This window comes from Eptatretus burgeri, chromosome 5, assembly GCF_056783735.1.
Source record: "Eptatretus burgeri isolate ZD-2024b chromosome 5, Ebu_testis_v1, whole genome shotgun sequence".
Classification (NCBI taxonomy): Eukaryota; Metazoa; Chordata; class Myxini; order Myxiniformes; family Myxinidae; genus Eptatretus; species Eptatretus burgeri.
In genome coordinates this window covers 64,345,402-64,365,305 of record NC_140965.1, presented here as the reverse complement: position 1 = coordinate 64,365,305, position 19,904 = coordinate 64,345,402, and the positions used below count along the sequence as shown (strand labels likewise).

Genomic DNA, 19,904 nt, shown 5'->3' with positions numbered 1-19,904 from the left:
GAGGATGGTTGAATACGGACTTGTGCCTGTTTTCGACGGAGACGACTTCGAATTGTTTTCGGAGCAATTGGAATGCTATTTCCACACGAACGATGTGGTCGACGAGAGCAAACAGAAGTCGATCTTGCTCGCTTCGCTTTCGCCGGAGCATTATCGGCTACTGAGTGATTTAGTGGCACCGAACAGGCCCCGGGATGACGGGCTGTCGTTTCGGGACATTGTGCAGAAGATGAAAGCACACATGGCACCGGAGAAGTCATTACAGCTCGCTCGATTCCAGTTCGATCGCCTCTCGAAAGGAGCAGGGGAACGCGTCGCTGATTTCGTGGCGCGGATTAAGCGTTCTTCCGTGGCCTGCAAGTTCACGGCGGGGGAGCATCCAACGCGGCTCAGAGATCGTTTTATCGCTGGTTTACAAGATGCGAAGATGGTTTCAGCGGTTTTACGGCTGAAGGGTGAAGCCATTACATTCGACTCGGCAGTCAGCAATGCTACAGCGGTCGAGCAGACTCGCGGGGATGTTCGAGCCATCACCGGCCACGCGGGGTCGCGGGCACCCCGGGACACGCGCACGACCTTCAATGCGGGTCGGACGTCGCCGCGCGACCGCGCGTGCGGCGAGGTGACCCCGCGGACACGCTTGGGATGTGGAGGTCGACACCTGCGCCGTGCATGCCCGTGTAAAGGCAACGTGTGTTTGAATTGTCACAAGGTGGGTCATTTGGCGCGTGTGTGCCGTGGGGCGCCGGCCACCGTTAAGGTCATGGACGGCGATGTGCGAGGCGACTCGGGGCGGAACCAGCGGCCGTTGATGGACCTGTTTTCAATTGGCCCGGCGACGGCGCGCCCGATGATGGTGGAAGTCGAAGTGAACAAAACGCCGATCACGTTCCAGGTCGATACGGGAGCAGCGGTGTCGCTCATTGGCGAACAGACCGCGCGTAGACTCAACGGCTTGAAGCTTATCAGGTCAAACCTCACGCTGTTCACGTACACCCGCGAGAAGATAACGCCAGTCGGGATGGCAGACGTGTCTGTGCGGTACCAAGGCCAGGTCGCCACGCTTCGGGTGTACGTCGTGCGGGGGAGGGGACCGTCTCTCCTCGGCCGAGATTGGCTGGCCCGCATCAGGCTTGACTGGGCCGCAGTTCACCTTGTGCAACCCGTGCCGAGCCGGTGGGAGGATCAGTTGGAGGAGATTCTTCAAAGACATCAAGGGTTGTTTAGCGACGACCTTGGGAAACTCAAGGGCATGGAGGCAAAACTCTTCTTGAAGGAGGAGGTGGTTCCTCGGTTTTGTAAACCGCGTCCGGTGCCGTATGCCCTGCGGGACAAGGTCAAGGGTGAACTGAATAGGCTGGAGGCCTGTGGAGTGATTGAACGGGTGTCGTGCTCGGATTGGGCCACCCCGGTTGTCACGGTGCTGAAACGGAATGGAGACGTCCGATTGTGCGGGGACTTCAAATCCACGGTTAACCCGGGGCTCAGCGTGGAGCAATATCCACTGCCGTCAATCAATGAAATGTATGCGCAATTGGCGGGGAGTCAATACTTCACGAAGCTAGACTTGCGTGATGCATATTTTCACCTGCCGATGGATCCCGGGAGTAGCGAGCTTTTGACAATCAACACGTGTCAAGGACTGTATCGATATACCCGACTCTGTTTTGGGATTGCTTCGGCCCCAGCTTTGTGGCAGAAAGCCATGGATCAGGTTTGCATTGGCCTGCCCACTCAGACCTACCTGGACGATGTGCTCATTGCGGGGAAAACTGCGGACGAGCATCTTGCGAACATTGCCCAAGTGCTGACAAAGCTAGAAGCGTGCGGCCTGCGCTTGAACAGGGGCAAGTGCGCGTTCTTCAAGCAGTGCTTGGAATACCTCGGGCACATCATCACGCCGGAGGGGCTGTTGAAAGGTCCTCGGAAGGTGGAGGCGATTCAGCACATGCCACCGCCTCGCGACAAGACTCAGCTGCGCTCGTTCATTGGTATGGCCTAGTATTACCAAAGGTTCGTGCGCGGGCTCAGCTCACAACTTGCGCCGTTGACGCGGTTGCTCAGGAAGGACGAGCGCTGGGCTTGGGGGCCTGCACACCAGGTGTCGTTCGACCGCGTCAAGCGGCTGCTCACAGAGGATACGGTCCTCGTGCACTACGAGCCTGCGCGTCCGCTCCTATTGGCATGCGACAGCTCTGTATATGGCATCGGGGCAGTGCTCTCCCACAGGATGGACGATGGTTCCGAGCGGCCTGTTTGTTTTGCATCCCGGACCCTGTCCACAGCAGAGCGCGGATATGCCCAGATTGAGCGTGAGGCTCTCAGCCTCGTCTGGGGTGTGCGGAGGTTTCATCAATACCTGCTGGGGCGGCATTTCACTTTGCAGACGGATCACAAACCGCTTCAATTCATCCTGAGACCCGAACGCGGGGTGCCGGTGGTAGCAGCCGCGCGGATACAGCGGTGGTGTCTGTTTCTGGGTGCTTACGATTATGATATTCAGTTCCGAAGCACCGAGAAGCATGCTAACTGCGACGGGCTCTCACGCTTGCCATGTGCGGAGGGTCCAGCTGCGTCTGAGTTGGCCGACCGGGTCGATGTGTTCGCGCTGGGCCAGGTCCAAAGCGGGCCGGTCACGGCCAGGCAGGTCGCGGTGGAATCGGCTCGTGATCCGGTGCTTGCCCGTGTCGTCCAGGCGATTTCTACGGGGAATTGGAGCGATCTGCCTTCGACACCGGCATTTCAACCTTTCACGTCACGCGCATCGGAGCTGTCGTTGGTCCAACGGTGCGTAATGTGGGGAATGAGGACGGTGATTCCACCGAGGTTCAGGCAGCGGTGTTTGGAAGAACTGCATGTCAGTCACCTTGGCATCGTGAAGACCAAGAGTCTTGCTCGTAGCCTGTTGTGGTGGCCGGGGTTGGACAAAGACATTGGGCAGTTGGTTAAGCGTTGCACCGCGTGCCAGACAGATGCTGATAACCCGCGTCGAGCTTCGGGTCTCTGGCCTGTGCCAGACCGAGCTTGGCAGAGGGTCCATGTAGATTTTGTGGGACCGGTTAATGGCAAAATGTTTTTGATTGTGATCGATGCATTCTCTAAATGGCCGGAGGTTGTAGTAATGCAGCATACATCAGCAAACATTACAGTAGAGAAACTGCGGACGATCTTTGCTAATAAAGGGTTGCCGGAGATCCTGGTCTCTGATAATGGTCCGTAGTTCCTCGCGGGTGTATTTGATGAGTTTATGCGCCAGAATGGTATTTGACATCTAAGGTCCGCACCGTATCATCCTGAGACGAATGGCCAAGCTGAGTCGTTTGTCAAGATGTTGAAGCGGGCTTTGCGCAGGGGGGGGGTGTTGCACCTGTGCAGACGGTGGTCGATGTCTTTTTGCTCCATTACAGCTTCGAGGTGGGGCAGCGGGTAATGGTGCGCGATTCTTTCCACGGTTCCAAATGGGTGCCGGCGGTGGTCTCTGTGGTGCTGGGGCCGGCGAATTGCATGGTGCGGACTGATGGTGGGGATGTGTGGAAGCGGCACGTGGACCAAATGCATGATCGCTGTTCAGCGTCGCCCCCCCCCCCACACCTCCCCGGGCCGAACGATGCGGGACCCCCACCGGTAGTGTCGCCGGCACCTGACGTTGTATCGCCGGGGCTGGTTGGGCTGACGCCAAGGGGGTCTTCGCCTGATGCCGTCCTACCCGGGGACGTCGGGCAGGCTGGCGGTCGGGGGTGGCTGGTGTTGCGGAAAGTGCGAGTCCGACGAGGGTGTCACCTCGACCGAGCCGGGAGGCGTCTGAGCCTGGGCTGTCTGGCGGCGCTGCCCGTCCGAGGCGGGTCAGGGTACGGCCGCGGTACTTGGAGGATTATGAGTGTTGATGGGTTTCAGATGGTCATGTTGTGATTGTCCGTTCATCGTGTGACGGGTCATTTTACGAGGGGAGGAGTGTGCTGTGTCACGTGATTGGGTTTTCGTATATCATGCCTCGCCCGCTAGGGGTGGCAGGAGTGTACTTCTGGTCGCGCAATAAAGCGGAGTTGATGCTGGCGCGTGCTTCTTGCGTCCCACTGCACCTCGTACACTCTAGAAACAAACCATTAATTAACGTTGGTGATTTGTTGGGGTTATAACTTAAATTTTGAACCAGTTATCCTGCAAATGAAAATAAAAAGTGGAAAACAAACAGAAGTAAATGTTCAAGATGACTATGATTTGTCGACATCTTGTACCGAAGCCGTCTGCTTATGGGTGCGATCCCCGGCCAACTGAAATACAATCGTTTGAATTCCAAATGAAATAGTTTGAATCTGTTATTGTTTCATAACTTGTTGCATAAATATTTGTTAACAATAACGTTATCAATCTTGCCCACACAAACAGATGAATACCGTCGCTATGCACATGGCCTGGTATCTGAGTATTTGCCTTCAGCACTTCGCCTGAAGCTACAGATGCATCTAAGGTGAGGCTTTACTTGCTGATTTCAGCCTCACCTTCCATGTATATAATGCCTTCAGATGTCTCATAAACATCGTGACACGTGTGCACGCACCCTGAAATGTCTGTGGGACAATGACCTAATTACAAGTGAACCTATGATGATGGCATCATGACAAACTCAGGCTGAAATGAGATCATCGTTTGGACAGTAGAAAGTGTATAATGTCGTTCCAGATACCTTTGCACTTTGATTTTATTTTAAACTTTGTGTAAGAAAAATCTCTCCACGATTTCACGCAAACGGTTTGTGTTCATGCCCCTAATTATGTGTTACTGGCCTCTGGTGTTTATCCATTCATTCAGACCAAAAATATTTGAGGACTCATGCTGGGACTTTAATAAGTTTGGACTTGACATGTCTACTGTAATTGTAAATCAGCAGCGCTGCTGCAGTAGGTAGTAACTGAAACACACAGCGCACACAGTACTGCACGATACCTATCTCCGCGTGAACACTGCGTCGTAATCAGTTCCTTTGTTTTCGGTTATTATTGCCCTAACTCTAACCATGGCTCCCAAGAGGAAAACTGTTGCTAATGGTGAACCAAGTACAAAAAAAGTGGAGGAAAGTGATGTCTTTGATACGGAAAGTAGAGGTTTTGGATAAGCTTTGTGGAGGCGAGAATGCGCGGTGTCACTGGGCAGACATGACGGTGTTAACGAGTAGTGGTGGGCAGAATCGAATCCTAAGTACTCGAATCTCGATTGCAACCATGGAATCGAAAGGAATCGAGTCGTGAACCGGAATCGACTTTGATTCCAAGTACTTCCGACTTCCTAGAAAGAAGTACTTTCGAGTGGAAAGGTTGTTTTTTTTTTTCTTCTTTTGTCGATTGGCATATAAACTCAACGGTAAGGCATGCTGATGAACGGGGATGGGCAACACATCAACTGATAAGCATGTAAGAATTAGAAATTTTAACCTGTCGTTCAAGAGGTTCAGAAGTGCAGTTTGGACATATTTCAGGAAGGATAAAGAATACGGTCCAAAAATTAGATGCTTTCTTCGTTTAATAGTAATTACTAATCACCACAATACATCCGATATGCTAAAGCATTTTAAACCCGAGCACCAGAGAGAGAGTACTAATTAGTGATGGTTGAGAATATGCGAAATCAAAGAAACTAAAGTCTGCAACGGCAACAAGTTCGTAATTGAACTTTGAAAGCATGTCCTGCAAAAGCTCGAGCTGCTCCAAGTACGGCACTGATACCCAAGACAAAACAAAATCACATTGTTAGCCAGATGCTGATGCTGATGCAGCCTGTATCTGTTGTTGAAGACTCTGGCTTAAAAGTCATCACGCAATCACACAAAATATGCTTCCTGAAGTGTCTTGAGAAACTAGGTCAAAGCTTGCTCGGATGATTTGTGCTGATACTTCCATTGCCCTCACAACACACATCTGGACATCTTTTATAAACCCAGGCATGTATCACTCTCACGGCACACATCTTTGACAGCAGTTTGAATTTGCATGATGATGTTCTTGGCACGTTGCAGAAGAAATCTATTAACCCCCATACCACCACAAACCAAATGAAAAATTTGGGAGTTAGGGGGGAGGGTTTTGGGGGAGGGGAAGTACTCAGAATAGCACTCAATTCCATCGATTAGTTGAAAAAAGTATTCAGAATCGAATTGATTCCAAAATTCCCAGAATCGCCCATCCCTGTTGAGTCCAGCATCCACCAAGCAAAGAAATATGCAGAAGACATCAGGGATCGTGAGTGCTCTGGTTTTGCACTGCAAGTGAGGTTGAGTCCGGTAAACTGCTCCAGTACATGACGCTTGAGTTTATAGCTGAGAGGAAACGTAACCCCCCCCCCCCTGCGTAAAGCAAGGGTTTGCTGTTGTCTGAAAATCCACCTCGCATGTGAAGAACATCAATTGTTGACTTCAAAATTTTATGACAATGAGGACAATTATTAATTACAATTTATTCTATGTAAAAGCCTTGTGTTGGCTTAGAGGTTAGGGTGGTTGGCTTGGGATCTTAGGGTCCTGAGTTTGAGGCCTGTTGGCCACGGAATTAACACCAGGTGGGGTTCACTCAGCCTGTCATCCTTCTGATGTTGGAAAAATGAGTACCAATGTACTGGTATAGGGGCACAGCATCAGCGGCATAGTCGCACCCCAACAAAATGATAGTTACCTGGCAGCCAAGCTGCCATACGCACGAAGAGGCAGACTCCATGTAAGCAGTCCATGTCACATAAGCTGGTGATTAATGCTGCAAAAGTTACAACATGGAATGGTTCTGTGGTATAACATGCAAAGCTAGTGTATTTTGTCTCTGGGTATACACAGGGCGGCTGAGAGCCAGAATGGGCACCTGGACAATACTAAGTGTGGGGCCCCCTTCATCCGGGTCCCCTTCTTTCTTTCTCTTTTTCTAACAACCGAAACGGAGGTTTCTGTATTTTCGTCCTCAGAAGCACATGTGATTAAGGGAAATTTGGGTGGTGTTCACTTATTCCTACAGGCAGATTCATTTCACACACTTCATCCGGATGGGGCGTGGCCAACACTCATGTGATCATTGATGGCATAACTGCGATTTTGATTATGTAAATTGTTCCCACGGTCGTTTATTTAACGAGGGAGGGTGTCACTGTCCATGGCAATGGCATGCCGGGGAATCACCCTGAGTGGCTTGGAGGGAGATGCAAAATAAAGTTGCCTCCAGTGTTTTATCATCACAAACGATCATTATGTGAAACCAAAAAATTGAAGGAATAATTATGAGCACCGAATAGGTCCAGACCCTGGGATAGTTACCCCGCCTGTCCCCCCCCCCTCCCTCTCGGCAGTCCTAGGTATACATGTGTTACTGAAATATATTCAATGGAATAACAGAAACCAAACAATCTTTCAGTCTTTTTCTTGCGATTTATTATAATGTCACTTTTTAGAGAAAATATTTATATGAAAACTTCAGAAAAAACTCCTGGAAATTTGGTCTTCCATGACTGGGTGAACCATGACTACCCCTGATATTTTCTCTCCCCATTAACATTATCGAACACCACTGTTTCTTCCTCTCACATTCCCCATCATTCGTTCCCTTGATTTTTGTGGCAAACTGTCGCCCAACGTTGCCCTTTCCCCCTCTGTCACCAAGCTCTCCCATGAAACGAGATTTTGTAACCAGAAGGTTGGATCCTGACATTTTGAAATGGGCTACGCTTTACCGTATTTGAGGAGGACAAACCTGGCCTCCTCTGTAAGCTATATTTTGAATGTATGAGAAAGTTTTGTTTTTACAAAAGACTGTGCCGTTTATGCTGCAGCTTCTTTTTAGTGGTGGAGTGTGCGGAGGGTTGAGGGGGGATTTTTGGGAGACATTTTATCTTTCATAGGTCACATTTTAATGCACATCCCAACTTGCTTAAGGGAATTTATGAGTCAGCTGCAATGGACTACTGCATAACATGCATACCAGGTGGGACAAACTTATTACACCTTCCTCAAGGTCAATTTGGAGCCATTTGTTTTAACAATGAGAGTGACACACTAGTTCTCCTGAGACTATCCAAATGTCCAAAGCTGAGAATCCATATCCTGAATACCGCTGTATTAAGGAGGACCTGAACACACATAACTTCGATGAATCTATGCAGTCCATTGTCCTCACGACTTAGCCACTGTCATATCCATCGTTTTTCTTGATCAAGCCTTGCATCCATATACAAAAACTTACAATGGCCTGTAAAAGTATTCACCCCACCTCCAAAGTTTTCACATTTTGATGCCACCTGAGCTTATTTCCTTCCGAGCCCTCACTTAGCTCCCCCCCCCCTTCCTAGCCCTCACTTACCTGACTCTCTCTCTCTCTCTCTCTCTCTCTCTCTCTCTCTCTCTCTCTCTCTCTCTCTCTCTCTCTCTCTCTCTCTCTCTCTCTCTCTCTCTCTCTCTCTCTCTCTCTCTCTCTCTCTCTCTCCCCCTCCCTCCCTCCGGATTCTGATCTTCACTAAAATTGAATCAATTATTGTCACACACCCAACCTGTCCACCAAATTTTGTCCGAATCCATCCATAACTTTTTTGAGATATCGTACTCACAAACAAACAGGGGTGAAAACATAAACTCCGTCCACCTTAGGTGGTGGAGGTAATGCGTCATTGAATTTCAAGGCTTCCATTCTAGGATATGATTAAAAATAATAATCCAGCAAGTATTGAATCGAGTGTTCTCGCCAAACTTGGAAAAAAATGCATTTATCAGCAACCGAGTGGTGTGTTCCGAGACATTACTTCGTCAAACTCAGTATTGGCCTGAATTTTGTTTTTTCTACAACCAGTGCTTTGCATGCTAAAGTGTGCTCGAGCATACTCGCACATCTTTGCTTGCTGCATTGTGCATGTACTTGTATGATCTTGTGCTTGCAATATGCATTATTGTGGTGCATTAACTATTTTGTCAAGATGTTTGGTTCATCACAAGTATGCCCTGAAATCGTGATTGCATTTTCTGTCGTGTTTTTCATGTTGCAGAATTCCTGAAATAAAGATTGAAGAAGAGGAGAGGCCCCCATTTAAGGTACAGCTTTGGTAACATTCTCTCTTGATGAATTTATGCTGATGGCCTTTAATATGTGCACGTGGTGAAAGGTTAAGCACGGCCTGTATTTTCCTGGATCGTAGCAATAACTGAAAAAATTATTCAGAACGCAGAACATGTTTCAAAAATATCACCATGTGTTTATTGGTAAAGTATGTGTAATCTATAATTAATCGACTTTCAACAAATTCAAAGGTTTGGGGTTTTTTTTTTTTGTTTGTTTTTTTACAGAATCGTGTGTGTGTGTGTGTGTGTGTGTGTGTGTGTGTGTGTGTGTGTGTGTGTGTGTGTGTGTGTGTGTGTGTGTGTGTGTGTGTGTGTGTGTGTGTGTGTGTGTGTGTGTGTGTGTGTGTGTGTGTGTGTGTGTGTGTGTGTGTGTGTGTGTGTGTGTGTGTGTGTGTGTGTGTGTGTGTGAGAGAGAGAGAACTGCGGCACAAATCATGAGAGACACATGCAGAGAGATGCATGAGATTCATATCAATACCAGACTTGACTTTCATACAAACACAACCGCTAAGATGGGGGAAGTGGCTTCGCTTCCAGAGGCACTCTGGGTACCAGCAACATCATCTTTATGACATTGCTTTTCTCCCCGCACTCAGTGGGGCAATCAAAGGGGAATTTACTCTTCCCCGTGGATGGCAAGCCAACAAGTCTTTGGTATAACTCCGCCGGGGTTCGAACCGCCAACCTCCCAGACTCTAAACAGACGCTCTGATTAGTTGTTTGTTTGTTTTTTAATCACAAAATGAGAATGTCTGTAATGGCAATGTTTTACATCAAAAAAACACAATTACTTTTGAATGCTGCTGTTGGCAACACATCCTGTGGTGTAGCGCTCAATACCAGTCAATGATGACATCCATTATGTCACAATGGCATTAATGTCTCAAAAGATTAATGATGTGGTTAAGCACCATTACAATGAATGACTGCTGCAACCCTCATTCTCATCCCTTGAGAATGCCACCAGAGAAAATCCAAAAGAATTCCTGGTGCAAACCGGCATGAGAAAATTCTGCGAATTCGTGGAATTTCGCGAATTTATTCACCCAGGAACGTTCCTGAGTTAAGCACAAATCCGTTGAGAAAAAAATAGGGGGTATGGGGGGGGGGTTAAGTCAATTGTTGGGAGTGATTTCACGCCGCCGACGATCTTTATAAAAAAAAGTATTCCGAGGTCCCTAATACAGATTCCTGGCACTCTGCATTGACGTCATTGCCAGATTCATTAACATAACATTCGGACCACCTCGCCGCATTACTCCTGAAACTGTCACAGCAGCATTAATCGAGCTAGAGGCGTGGTGTTCCGAGTGTGCAAGGCCAAGGTCGCTTCTAAAACATGGCCGCATTCAGTAGCCGCAGGCTGTCCCGGGATTGTGATGCTTGTTTGGCTGCACTAATTGACAAGACTTGCAAGAATTCCTGGAAGTGGGAATGGCTGGAGCGTATGCCATGCTGTACGGTGGCTTGTGGGGCTTTCATTCAAAAGATAGCCCAGCCAGGAAAGGCTGTATACACATGGTGCTCAAAGGAGATTGTTTATGGAGGACGTGGGTACAAGTCATTGGAATCCCATGTGGAGAGCAAGAAGCATCGTGATATTCAGAGAATCCGGGCATCCAATTACAGTCTTCCTGGTAAATATAGCCTTGGGCTTTATACATGTACAGTTATCAGTATACATGTACACAGTATACATCTATGCTGTCAATGTAGTGTAGTGTGGTGTGGTGCACTTTCACTACAGTAATACATTATGTTAATTGGCAAGCAAGCCACAACTCAGAATTGGGTCAATCTTGTTTACCACCAATAGCACCTAGCGATGACTAATAGTCTGAGGCTTAGTGGAATCACTGTACCGGCCACTGTATTCACTTTCTGAAGCACGTTTTATAAATGGTGATTGGTTTTTCTTTTTTTACTCTGCATTGGCTTTGGGTTTTGCTTTTTCTCCAGGTGTTTCCTCACCTTCTGCTACCTCTTGCACTGCTGCTTCTACTGCCCCCATCCCCTGTACACCGATTCCTGCTGTACCAATAGGTCACAGGGTATCCAATGCTCAAGCCATGGTCCTTGCTTTCCTCGCACAGCATTCCCTACCATTCAGCCTTGCCCCTGAACTGATAAGTCTGGCCAAAGCACTCAACCTGGATGCAAAGGCCCTTGGTCAGCTCAAAATGGACAGGACATCTGCTTCCTACAAGCTTAGGTTTGGACTAGGACATACCGTACATCACCAGTTGATATCAGCACTGCAGAGGGAATACTTCTCTCTGAACATTGATGAGTCAACAAGCACAAACCATCAAAGGGTCTTATGTGTCCTGGCCAGTTACTACAGCCCACTGCATAAGCAGGTCATAGTGCAGCATCTAGAGTCCCTTGTTGTGATCAAAGTGGACAGTGCCTCGTTGCACCAGGAACTGGTTGACTTGTTGAAGAAGTATGAGCTACCGTGGAAGAACTGCATATCCATCCTCATGGACTCCTGCTCAGTCATGCGGGGATCCAAGTCACGAGGCGAAGTTCGCATCAGGGAAAACAATGCCCCACACATGTTGGACATAGATGGGGACTCCTGTCACCATGCTCACAATGCGTCCAAGAAGCTGAGCGACCCATTTGACAACTTCGCAGAGCACATCCTCTGACATCTACAATGACTTCAAGTGGAAACCTGACTTAAAGCAGTTCTTGCAGGAAATCTGTGGGCTGATTGGTGTCAGGTATACCATGCCAGAGCGGTATGTCAGTCACAGGTAGCTCTCTGTGTATGATGTCAGTGTTGACACTCTGTGGCTGTGGGATGCCTTTGTTGTCTTCTACTTTGGCTTCCTCTCTCAAGCTGATCGCACACACTACTTGTCACGGGTTGTGGAGGTCTACCATCGCAGGCACGTAGATACAAAAGCCAAGGAGAGAATATGCCAGATCCATGATGTTCTGAAGAAGAAGAATATGACCAAAGATGGCAAGGCACGAAAGGAGCGTATACTGCAGCGAGTCTTCCACAAGAATAAATTGATGAGACTGATATTGATGTTCTATACATCAGTGTTCCCGCTGCTGAAGAAGTACGTCCTCCTGTTTGATATGAAAGCCCCACTGATCCACAAGCTCAATGACCAGCAGGTGGACCTTGTAAGAGAGTTCATGGCCTGCTTTGTCAAACCTGAGAAGCTGCCATCCTCAGGCAAGAGACTTCAGACCCTCGCCCTGGATGAGAAAGCCAACCTGCTACAAGTGAAGAAGTTGTTTCTTGGAGTTGGTGTGTCTGAGATTGTCAACACTGCCCGTAGTGGAGATGGAGAAGTGCATGACTTCTTGCAGAGTGTGGAGAAGGCCTATGTGACATGTGGAAAGTACCTCCAGAAGAAAATGCCCCTGCATAATGCTGTCCTCAGAAGTGCCTCAGCAATTGATCCACTCAGCAGAGGGCACACTGTCAGCCAGGAGCAGCTCCTGAAGTTGCCACGCCTGGTCACAAATGTCCTTGCACCAGAGGAATGTGATTCCTTTGAACTGGAGGTTCGGAGTTTCCAGATCGACTCTCGCCTGCCACCAGCTCAGGAAGATGAGTCTGCTCGCATCGACGACTGGTGGACCAAGGTCTTTGAAGGTGGAAAGTACCTCCTTCTCTCAAGAATAGTGAAGGCTCTGCTGTCCTGCTTCCATGGGCCACAAGTTGAGAGTGCCTTCAATCTCATGGGAGATGTCTTGGATGTCAGATCACACTGACTAAACATGGAGACCTACAGCGCAGTGATGGGTGTCAAGTACAATCTTCGATCATCAGGAAAAACTGCAGTGGAGCACTACAGTAGGACTGACAAACTGCACAGTCCCATAGACTCAGACCTGTGCAAGAACATGAGGGGAGCCTACAAAACCTACAAGGCAGAACTGGCAGACAGGAGGGACAAAGAAGAAGAAAGAAGGCGAGAAGTGGGTGCAGCTGCTCTCAGTAAGTTGACCAAGCACAAGACCAAAGAACTGACTGAGAAGGCTGCAAAGAAGGCAAGACTTTCCCACCAACGTGCAAGCAAGAAAAATCACAACCTGAACCAAAAGACAAAGAAGTGAACAATGTTCAGTGGTTAGGCGCCTGTCGACATTATCGACTCAAGAACTCAACAACTAGTGGATGCAACAGTATTACCAATTGTGAACTTATTATGCAAACTTTTAGTGCAACTTGTTATCAATTATTGTCAACTTATTATGCAAACTTATTATGCAACTTGGTATCAATTATTGTCCACTTATTATGCAACTTGGTATCAATTATTGTCAACTTTGTTTAATTTGCTCTAAATACAATGAAAGAATATTATCCTACAGATTGATTCATGATTTGTACAATGAATTTTGACAACAATTTACATTACAACATTGATTAATAACTTGCAAGATGAATTTCATGTCTTCAATGATTGTCTTCAGTGCTTTTACCCTGTTAACAAGGACAACACTATACACAATCCTCTTAAAAGGGACCAGGAAATGCAGTAGAATGCAGGTGAGAACAACTGGAACCTTTAGCGTTCGGGGGCCTGGGCGTCCCCCGAACCCCGGCCTAAAAATTTTTTCGTTTTTTTTCAGCTAATTTTTTTTAGACTCACTCTCATGCCTGTGCAAAGCATCCTGCAACTGTGCCGGAGTCTGCACAGAAGGTTCCCAAGAATTTCCCAAACATGCTCTTGGATTTAAAGCAGGACTCCTTGCTGGCCAGAGCAATGTACTGATGGTATTATTGTGGAAAAACTTGGTAACTGCATGAGCATGGTGGAGTCTAGGATTGTCATCCATGACTACAGGTCTTGTTAGAAGTGAGTGGTTGTCAAAATCTGGAAGAACAACACGATCAAAAATGTCCCTATGGTACTTCTCTCCTGTCACGTTACCCTTTACAGTAACAAGGTCAAGTTAAAATCGTAACAGGCTGCTCTGTAGCATAATGGATCTGGCACCAAAAGAGATGGATTCCACATGTTCTTGAGTGTATATGCTGTGTCAGGTTGTTGCCATAGTTGAATGCTCCCCTCAATCGCATGCAGGAGAAATCGCCTCATCAGACCAATTGGTCTTCCTCCAGGATGCGTTGATGTTCCAGGCACCATGCCAAGTGGGCTGCTTTTTGGTCTGGGATGAGAAGAGGGCATCTTATCAGTCTGCTGGCTTAGTAACCTGCAGCAGGAAGCTGGGTCTGGAGAGTTTTTGTGAATAATCTCCAAGGGAGATTCCATTCATGATGCAACACTGTGTTTGTGGCAGGAAAAATGACTTCTGACGAACCTGATCAGAGATGCATTTTCTCTGTTAGAGGTCACCCTGGGTCATCCAGATGAAAACCTGTCTTGAACATCATTGCTTTGTTGATGTTTGCGGACTATTCTGCTGATAGCAGTCTGATGGAAGTCAAATTGATGTCCATTTTTATTGTAGGACATCCCAGCATTGTTAATCTCAATAATATGCTATCTTTGGGTTTCATTAAGTCTTACATGGCCCAGAGCAGCAAATTACATCATTTCCTTCTCCAAACCTTGACCAGGTGAAAGTGTTTTGTCTTTCAGGTTGATACCCTTCCTGGTGAGAATGTACCGTGCTTCAGGTTGATATGTACCATGCTGTACATGCGAGGTGTGCAAAATTGCTTTAGTCTAGCGATGATTGGAAAATACAGCCAGCAAAAAAAAGGTCAGAGCTTGTCAGGAGAAAAGTGAAAAGCCAGCTCGTGAATTACTCGTGAATTAAACTTTTTGCAAACCCATCATCATTGCCAAAAAGAAGCATCGTCATTACCAAAAGTCATTTTGAATGTACTGGCCTCTGGATGTCTGAATTTTGTCTCTTGATTTGTTTTTCTCGATCTACACATATTTCACTGACCTTATCTGATGGTTGCTTTTCAAGTTGCCAATGTCACATACGAGACGACCAAAAAGATCCGATGAGTCCAACACAGCACCTTCATCTACCATCTGAAGAGCCTTATTCTTACCTGCTATTAACAGGATTGTTTGCAATTCATCTCCAGCCATTTTCAGCACTGCATTGTCCTTTGAGATAGTGAGAAGACCCTAAGTTTTGATTCCCATTCGTTTCACATTCCTATCGCGTTAGCTTCTGTGAATAACCCTGTCTTTTTTATTTCTTTTTTTATTTATTTTCTTTATATTTTAAGTTGGCAGGAAAACCTGCACGTATGCACACTCACATCTGAGCCGTCTAGCTAGCCTGGGTTCGAATATAGGCTGAGCTATAAACTGTCATCTTGGTGTTTCGCATCCAGGGTGTGCCATCCCTCAGATGGGCGTTAAATTTGGCGTCCCATCTGATGGAATTAGTTAGTGGATGTTAAAGATCACATTATATCCTTTGCAAAAAGGAGACTTGTAAGTTATCTCCATCACCCTTGCCAAATTTTAAATTCCTGCTCTAACCTCCTCAGACAAACGTCAGGCCAGGCCAGCCGGTTCTTGAAAGACTTGGGCCAAAAATGCTTTGCTTACAACAGGCTGGCAGCAGCCGAATTGTCCACTTGAATAACATCAAAAACTACTATGCAGTGTGTTAGGGTTCATGGTCACCATTTAAATTAAGGGATAGTATTTGGCATTTCAGACCAATAGACTGAGGAAGCCGGCTGTTGGCCCGAGCAAGCCAGTAGTGAAGCTGGTAAAATGTTGCCTGAGATCAGGTCTGCTCTTGCTTATTGCTCAAATTAGTGGAGTAGAAGTAGTTTTACTTTTGGTTGGAAGCACCTTCTTCTATACAAATGTATAGTCCCAACCACCCCACTCGTATTCAAACCACATATATATATATATATATATATATATATATATATATATATATATATATATATATATATATATATATATATATATATATATATATATATATATATATATATATATATATATTGTTGTGGTTGACGAAATTCGCAAACCACCATTCAGGTCCCTTAGGTGAGATATCTCTGTAAGTATATGTGTAGTTAGGCCCAAACCCGTTGTTTAGAGGGAATAAATGTCATTCATTCGGGCTGCGACCCCTCTAGATAGCCGTTTTTCTTTTACTATCTTTATTTTGGACCAGCCGCCATTACTACCACCACCAACCACGTCTCAACAGCCATCACACAACAACCACCAGCCGCAACGCCGCTTCACAACAACAACAACGCCAACAGCCACGACCTTTACCGTCACAACTCGCCCTCGCAACCATCGCGTCACCGCCATTTCTGCGCCGCTTGGGGGCACCGATACTGGACTCGTGCAGGGCGCGCACCGAGCAGGGGTGCAAAAGAGCCGGCCTTTCCGAAGAAAACGGATCAAAAATGACTCACGCCCACTTCTGTTCCGTCCTATCGGTGAGCGTGGGGCGATTTGGCCCCGCCTCCAGGTACGTTGGAGTCTGGTCGCTATATGCAAATTCATGGATCAAAAAGCATTCACGCCCACTTTTCCTCGGTCCAATGGGGAGCCAGTTAGAGGTGAAGGGTCGGAGGTAAAGGGTCGAAGGTGAAGGAGCGAGGCCACGGGGCATATAAGGGGCTGCGTTCATCAGTCAAGGCAGTTCGGAGGGGAGAGTGAGGAGTTGTCGGTGGAGCTGGGAAGAAGTGGTAGTAGTCAGAGTGAAGAGGACGGAGCTGTGGAGAGGTGGTGGCGGCGAAGGCGGTCGAGGGGGTGCTCGTGTCGGAGTCGGGGAGCTGCGGAGGGAGAGGCCGGCGGCGCGACCGAGGTCGTGGTGGAGACGCTCGTCACGGGACCCGAGACAGGGAGATATCCTCCATCCCCCGAGCATCAACAACCCCCTCCTGTTTCCCCCCCCGCGCTGAGATAGTGCGAGAAGGGGGCCCCGTCCCCACCCCATACCAGGCAGTCCCAGCAAGGCCCGCGGAGTCGGGGCGCCAGCGCCATTTCGCGGCTCATCACCAAACGGGTAGGCCCGACGCGGTCTCGGCCCCAGGCCCGCCTCATCCTTGAGGGTGGTCCTTTTCTTTTGCTTTGGGTATATGTGTTGTCGTCGCCGTCTGTGAAGTAAAACTGCATAAGTGTTGCCGTGTGCTCGCGTAGTCGGTAATAGATCTGCATTGTGTTTCTCTTTTATATTTGCTTTTTGTGTAATATTGTGTTTCTTCTTCTTTTACATTTGCTTTTGGTGTAATTGTATATGTGTGCTTTCCGTTCATCGTGAAATAAATGTGCTTTATGTTGAACTGTTTCCCCGCTTCGCTTCGTCTTTTCCTCTATTGAATCTCCATCTTACTTCACGTAAAGGGTTGGTCGTGGGCTAAAACGCCCGATAATTAATCGAACCGTCGAGGCCGACGATAACACCGCTCGGTTATCCCGATAGTATGGAACGGGTCGCTTAAAGTGGCCCGTGTCCGAAGTCGACCTGCGGCGAGGTGCGATCGCCCGGTCTACCCTCCGTGTGGGTACTTAGGTAGGTCGAATTTGGCGAGCAACCCTATCCCACGCGGGGGGCCGATTGGCACGATCGTGGTGAGGCCTAAAGGTCCACCCGTGACTAGTTCCCGGCTTTAGTCCGAGAGGGTCACGACGGGATTGTCCGTCCGGTGGGCGACGTGCCGCGATTCGAGTTACGTGGCCGTTCGCACGCCGGCGGGTGCGAATCCGCAACACTGGTGTCAGGAGTGGGATACAAACTCATCGCCCTCCTCGCGGCACTGGTATCGGAGAACGGGAAAACGGGCTCTCCTGTCTCCAGCTAAATTCACGGGAATCGGTCCAGGGGTGAGAGGAGCGACCCCCGATTCCCTCCAAATTACGAGCGAGCTAAATTAACCCTTTGCGAGAAGCAAGATGGCGTCTCAAGGCGAGCGGGAGCCGGGGGTATTAGAAATGGATGTAGAATGTGTAGAATCCATGGCTCAGGACGAAATCCCCGTGCAGGAAATGTTGGTTGTACAGGAAAACGAACTCGTCCAACTGAACCCAGAGCCCGAAATAGGTGCGGCAGCGGCCGCGGTGTATGACACCTCCCCTCCCCCTCTCCACCAAAACCCCCCGATCCTTGCCGAAACGGCTCACCCAAGCGCACCCGACATGGCCCAGCTATTCACCATGCTGGCAAAGATGAATGCGGATGCGCAACAAATGAATGCGGAAATGAAAACGAGGATGGATGCGAATACACAACAAATGAACGAAAAGATGGATACAAACACAAACGAAATAAAAGGCATGAACAAGCAAATGAACGGAATGGAAACAAACATGAAGGAAGAAACGAAAAAGCTGCGGGGTGAGACGCAGAACATGGGCCGATGCCTGCAGGCGGGCATGAAGGCCGTTAGCAGGGAGCTTAAAATGGTGACTCCACGTGTAGGAGCGAACGAGCTGGAAGTGGGTGCAACGGCTGTCGGGCCCGCGGTGGAGGCGGGTGACAAAATAATTCGGGGGGCGTGTTGGGCGAGGGTCGTGACGGTAACCGAGAGGGACAAACTAATTGGGGTGACGGAGACGTGCACGAGGGAGATAAGGGAAGAGACGGAAATAATAGTTGAGACAAGGGAGATAAAGGGTGAAGAGGTGACTGAGTTGGCAGAGACACGGGAGATGGGAACGATAGAGGGAAGACTACACGATGAAGACGGGGTAAGTGACGCACACACACACACGGAGGTAGTGGAGGATAATGGGGGTGAGCTCGCGGACTGGGTGGAGGCCCGGTGCGAGCAGCGGGATAGCCTCCTCCAGGAACGAGGGGAGGGAGTATTCCCCCTTGAGGCGAGTCACGACCAGGTGAGTTCGGTCGTGCTTTGCGAGTTCGAGGGGAGGAGTGCTGTGGACGGGTGCACGCCGAGCTTGGGGGGTATAGAGGCCCCGGAGACCCTTGTGGGGACACGAATCCCCAGTGTGGTTGTCCCTGTGTGTGTGGTGCAAGGTGTGAGTGCGTCCCCGTGTGTGGAAGTGACCCTGTGTGTGAGTGGTGTGGTGGCGATTGTGCCGGAGTACGTGCTTCCCAGCACGCCGTGTGTAAAAGGGGCACCGCAAGTGGAAGAGGCCGTGTGTGTGAGTGAAACGGCCAGTATGAATGGAGCACCACGTGTGAGTGGTGTGGTGGCGAGTGTGCCGGAGTGTGTGAGTGAGGCACGGTGTGTGGATGAGGCACCGCGGATGAGTGCCCCCGCGTGTGTGAGTGAGGAACCGGGACCACAGTATCAAGAGATCTACATGGGACCACAGTATCAAAGAAAAGCATAAGTAACACACTACGCCTTTTGAGATGCAAAGCACGGAGAGGTCTGTAATTTTTATCATAGGTACACTTCAACTGTGAAAGATGGAATCTAAAACAAAAATCCTGAAAATCACATTGTATGATTTTAAAATAATTAATTTGCATTTTATTGCATGAAATAAGTATTTGATCACCTACCAACCAGTAAGAATTCCGGCTCTCACAGACCTGTTAGTTTTGTCTTTAAGAAGCCCTCCCATTCTCCACTATTACCTGCATTAACTGCACCTGTTTGAACTCGTTATCTGCATAAAAGACAGCTGTCCACACTCAATCAATCAGACTCCAACCTCTCCACAATGGGCAAGACCAGAGAGCTGTCTTAGGACATCAGGGACAAAATTGTAGACTTGTACAAGGCTGGGATGGGCTACAGGACAATAGGCAAGCAGCTTGGTGAGAAGGCAACAACAGTTGGCGCAATTATTAGAAAATGGAAGAAGTTAAAGATAACAGTCAATCTCCCTCGGTCTGGGGCTCTATGCAAGATCTCACCTCGTGGAGCCTCAATGATCATGAGAAAGGTGAGGGATCAGCCCAGAAC

The 19,904-nt window shown here is 48.4% G+C and overlaps 1 protein-coding gene across 2 annotated transcripts in view; it reads left to right on the top strand.

Annotated features, from left to right (window-relative positions):
* The first annotated feature begins 870 nt into the window (after window positions 1-870).
* RNASEH2B (ribonuclease H2 subunit B) overlaps window positions 871-19,904 on the top strand; it is a 32,402-nt gene continuing 13,368 nt past the window's right edge. Inside the window, exons 1-2 of one of the 2 annotated variants that reach the window (XR_015058394.1) lie at window positions 871-4,468; window positions 9,004-9,049. Coding sequence is in view for 1 of the 2 variants with exons in the window: in XM_085882124.1 (XP_085738250.1) it covers window positions 4,458-4,468; window positions 9,004-9,049 (57 nt within the window). In the remaining variant the exon portion in view is untranslated. The remainder of the gene's footprint in view (window positions 4,469-9,003; window positions 9,050-19,904) is intronic. The other variant, XM_085882124.1, reaches the window with a different exon arrangement.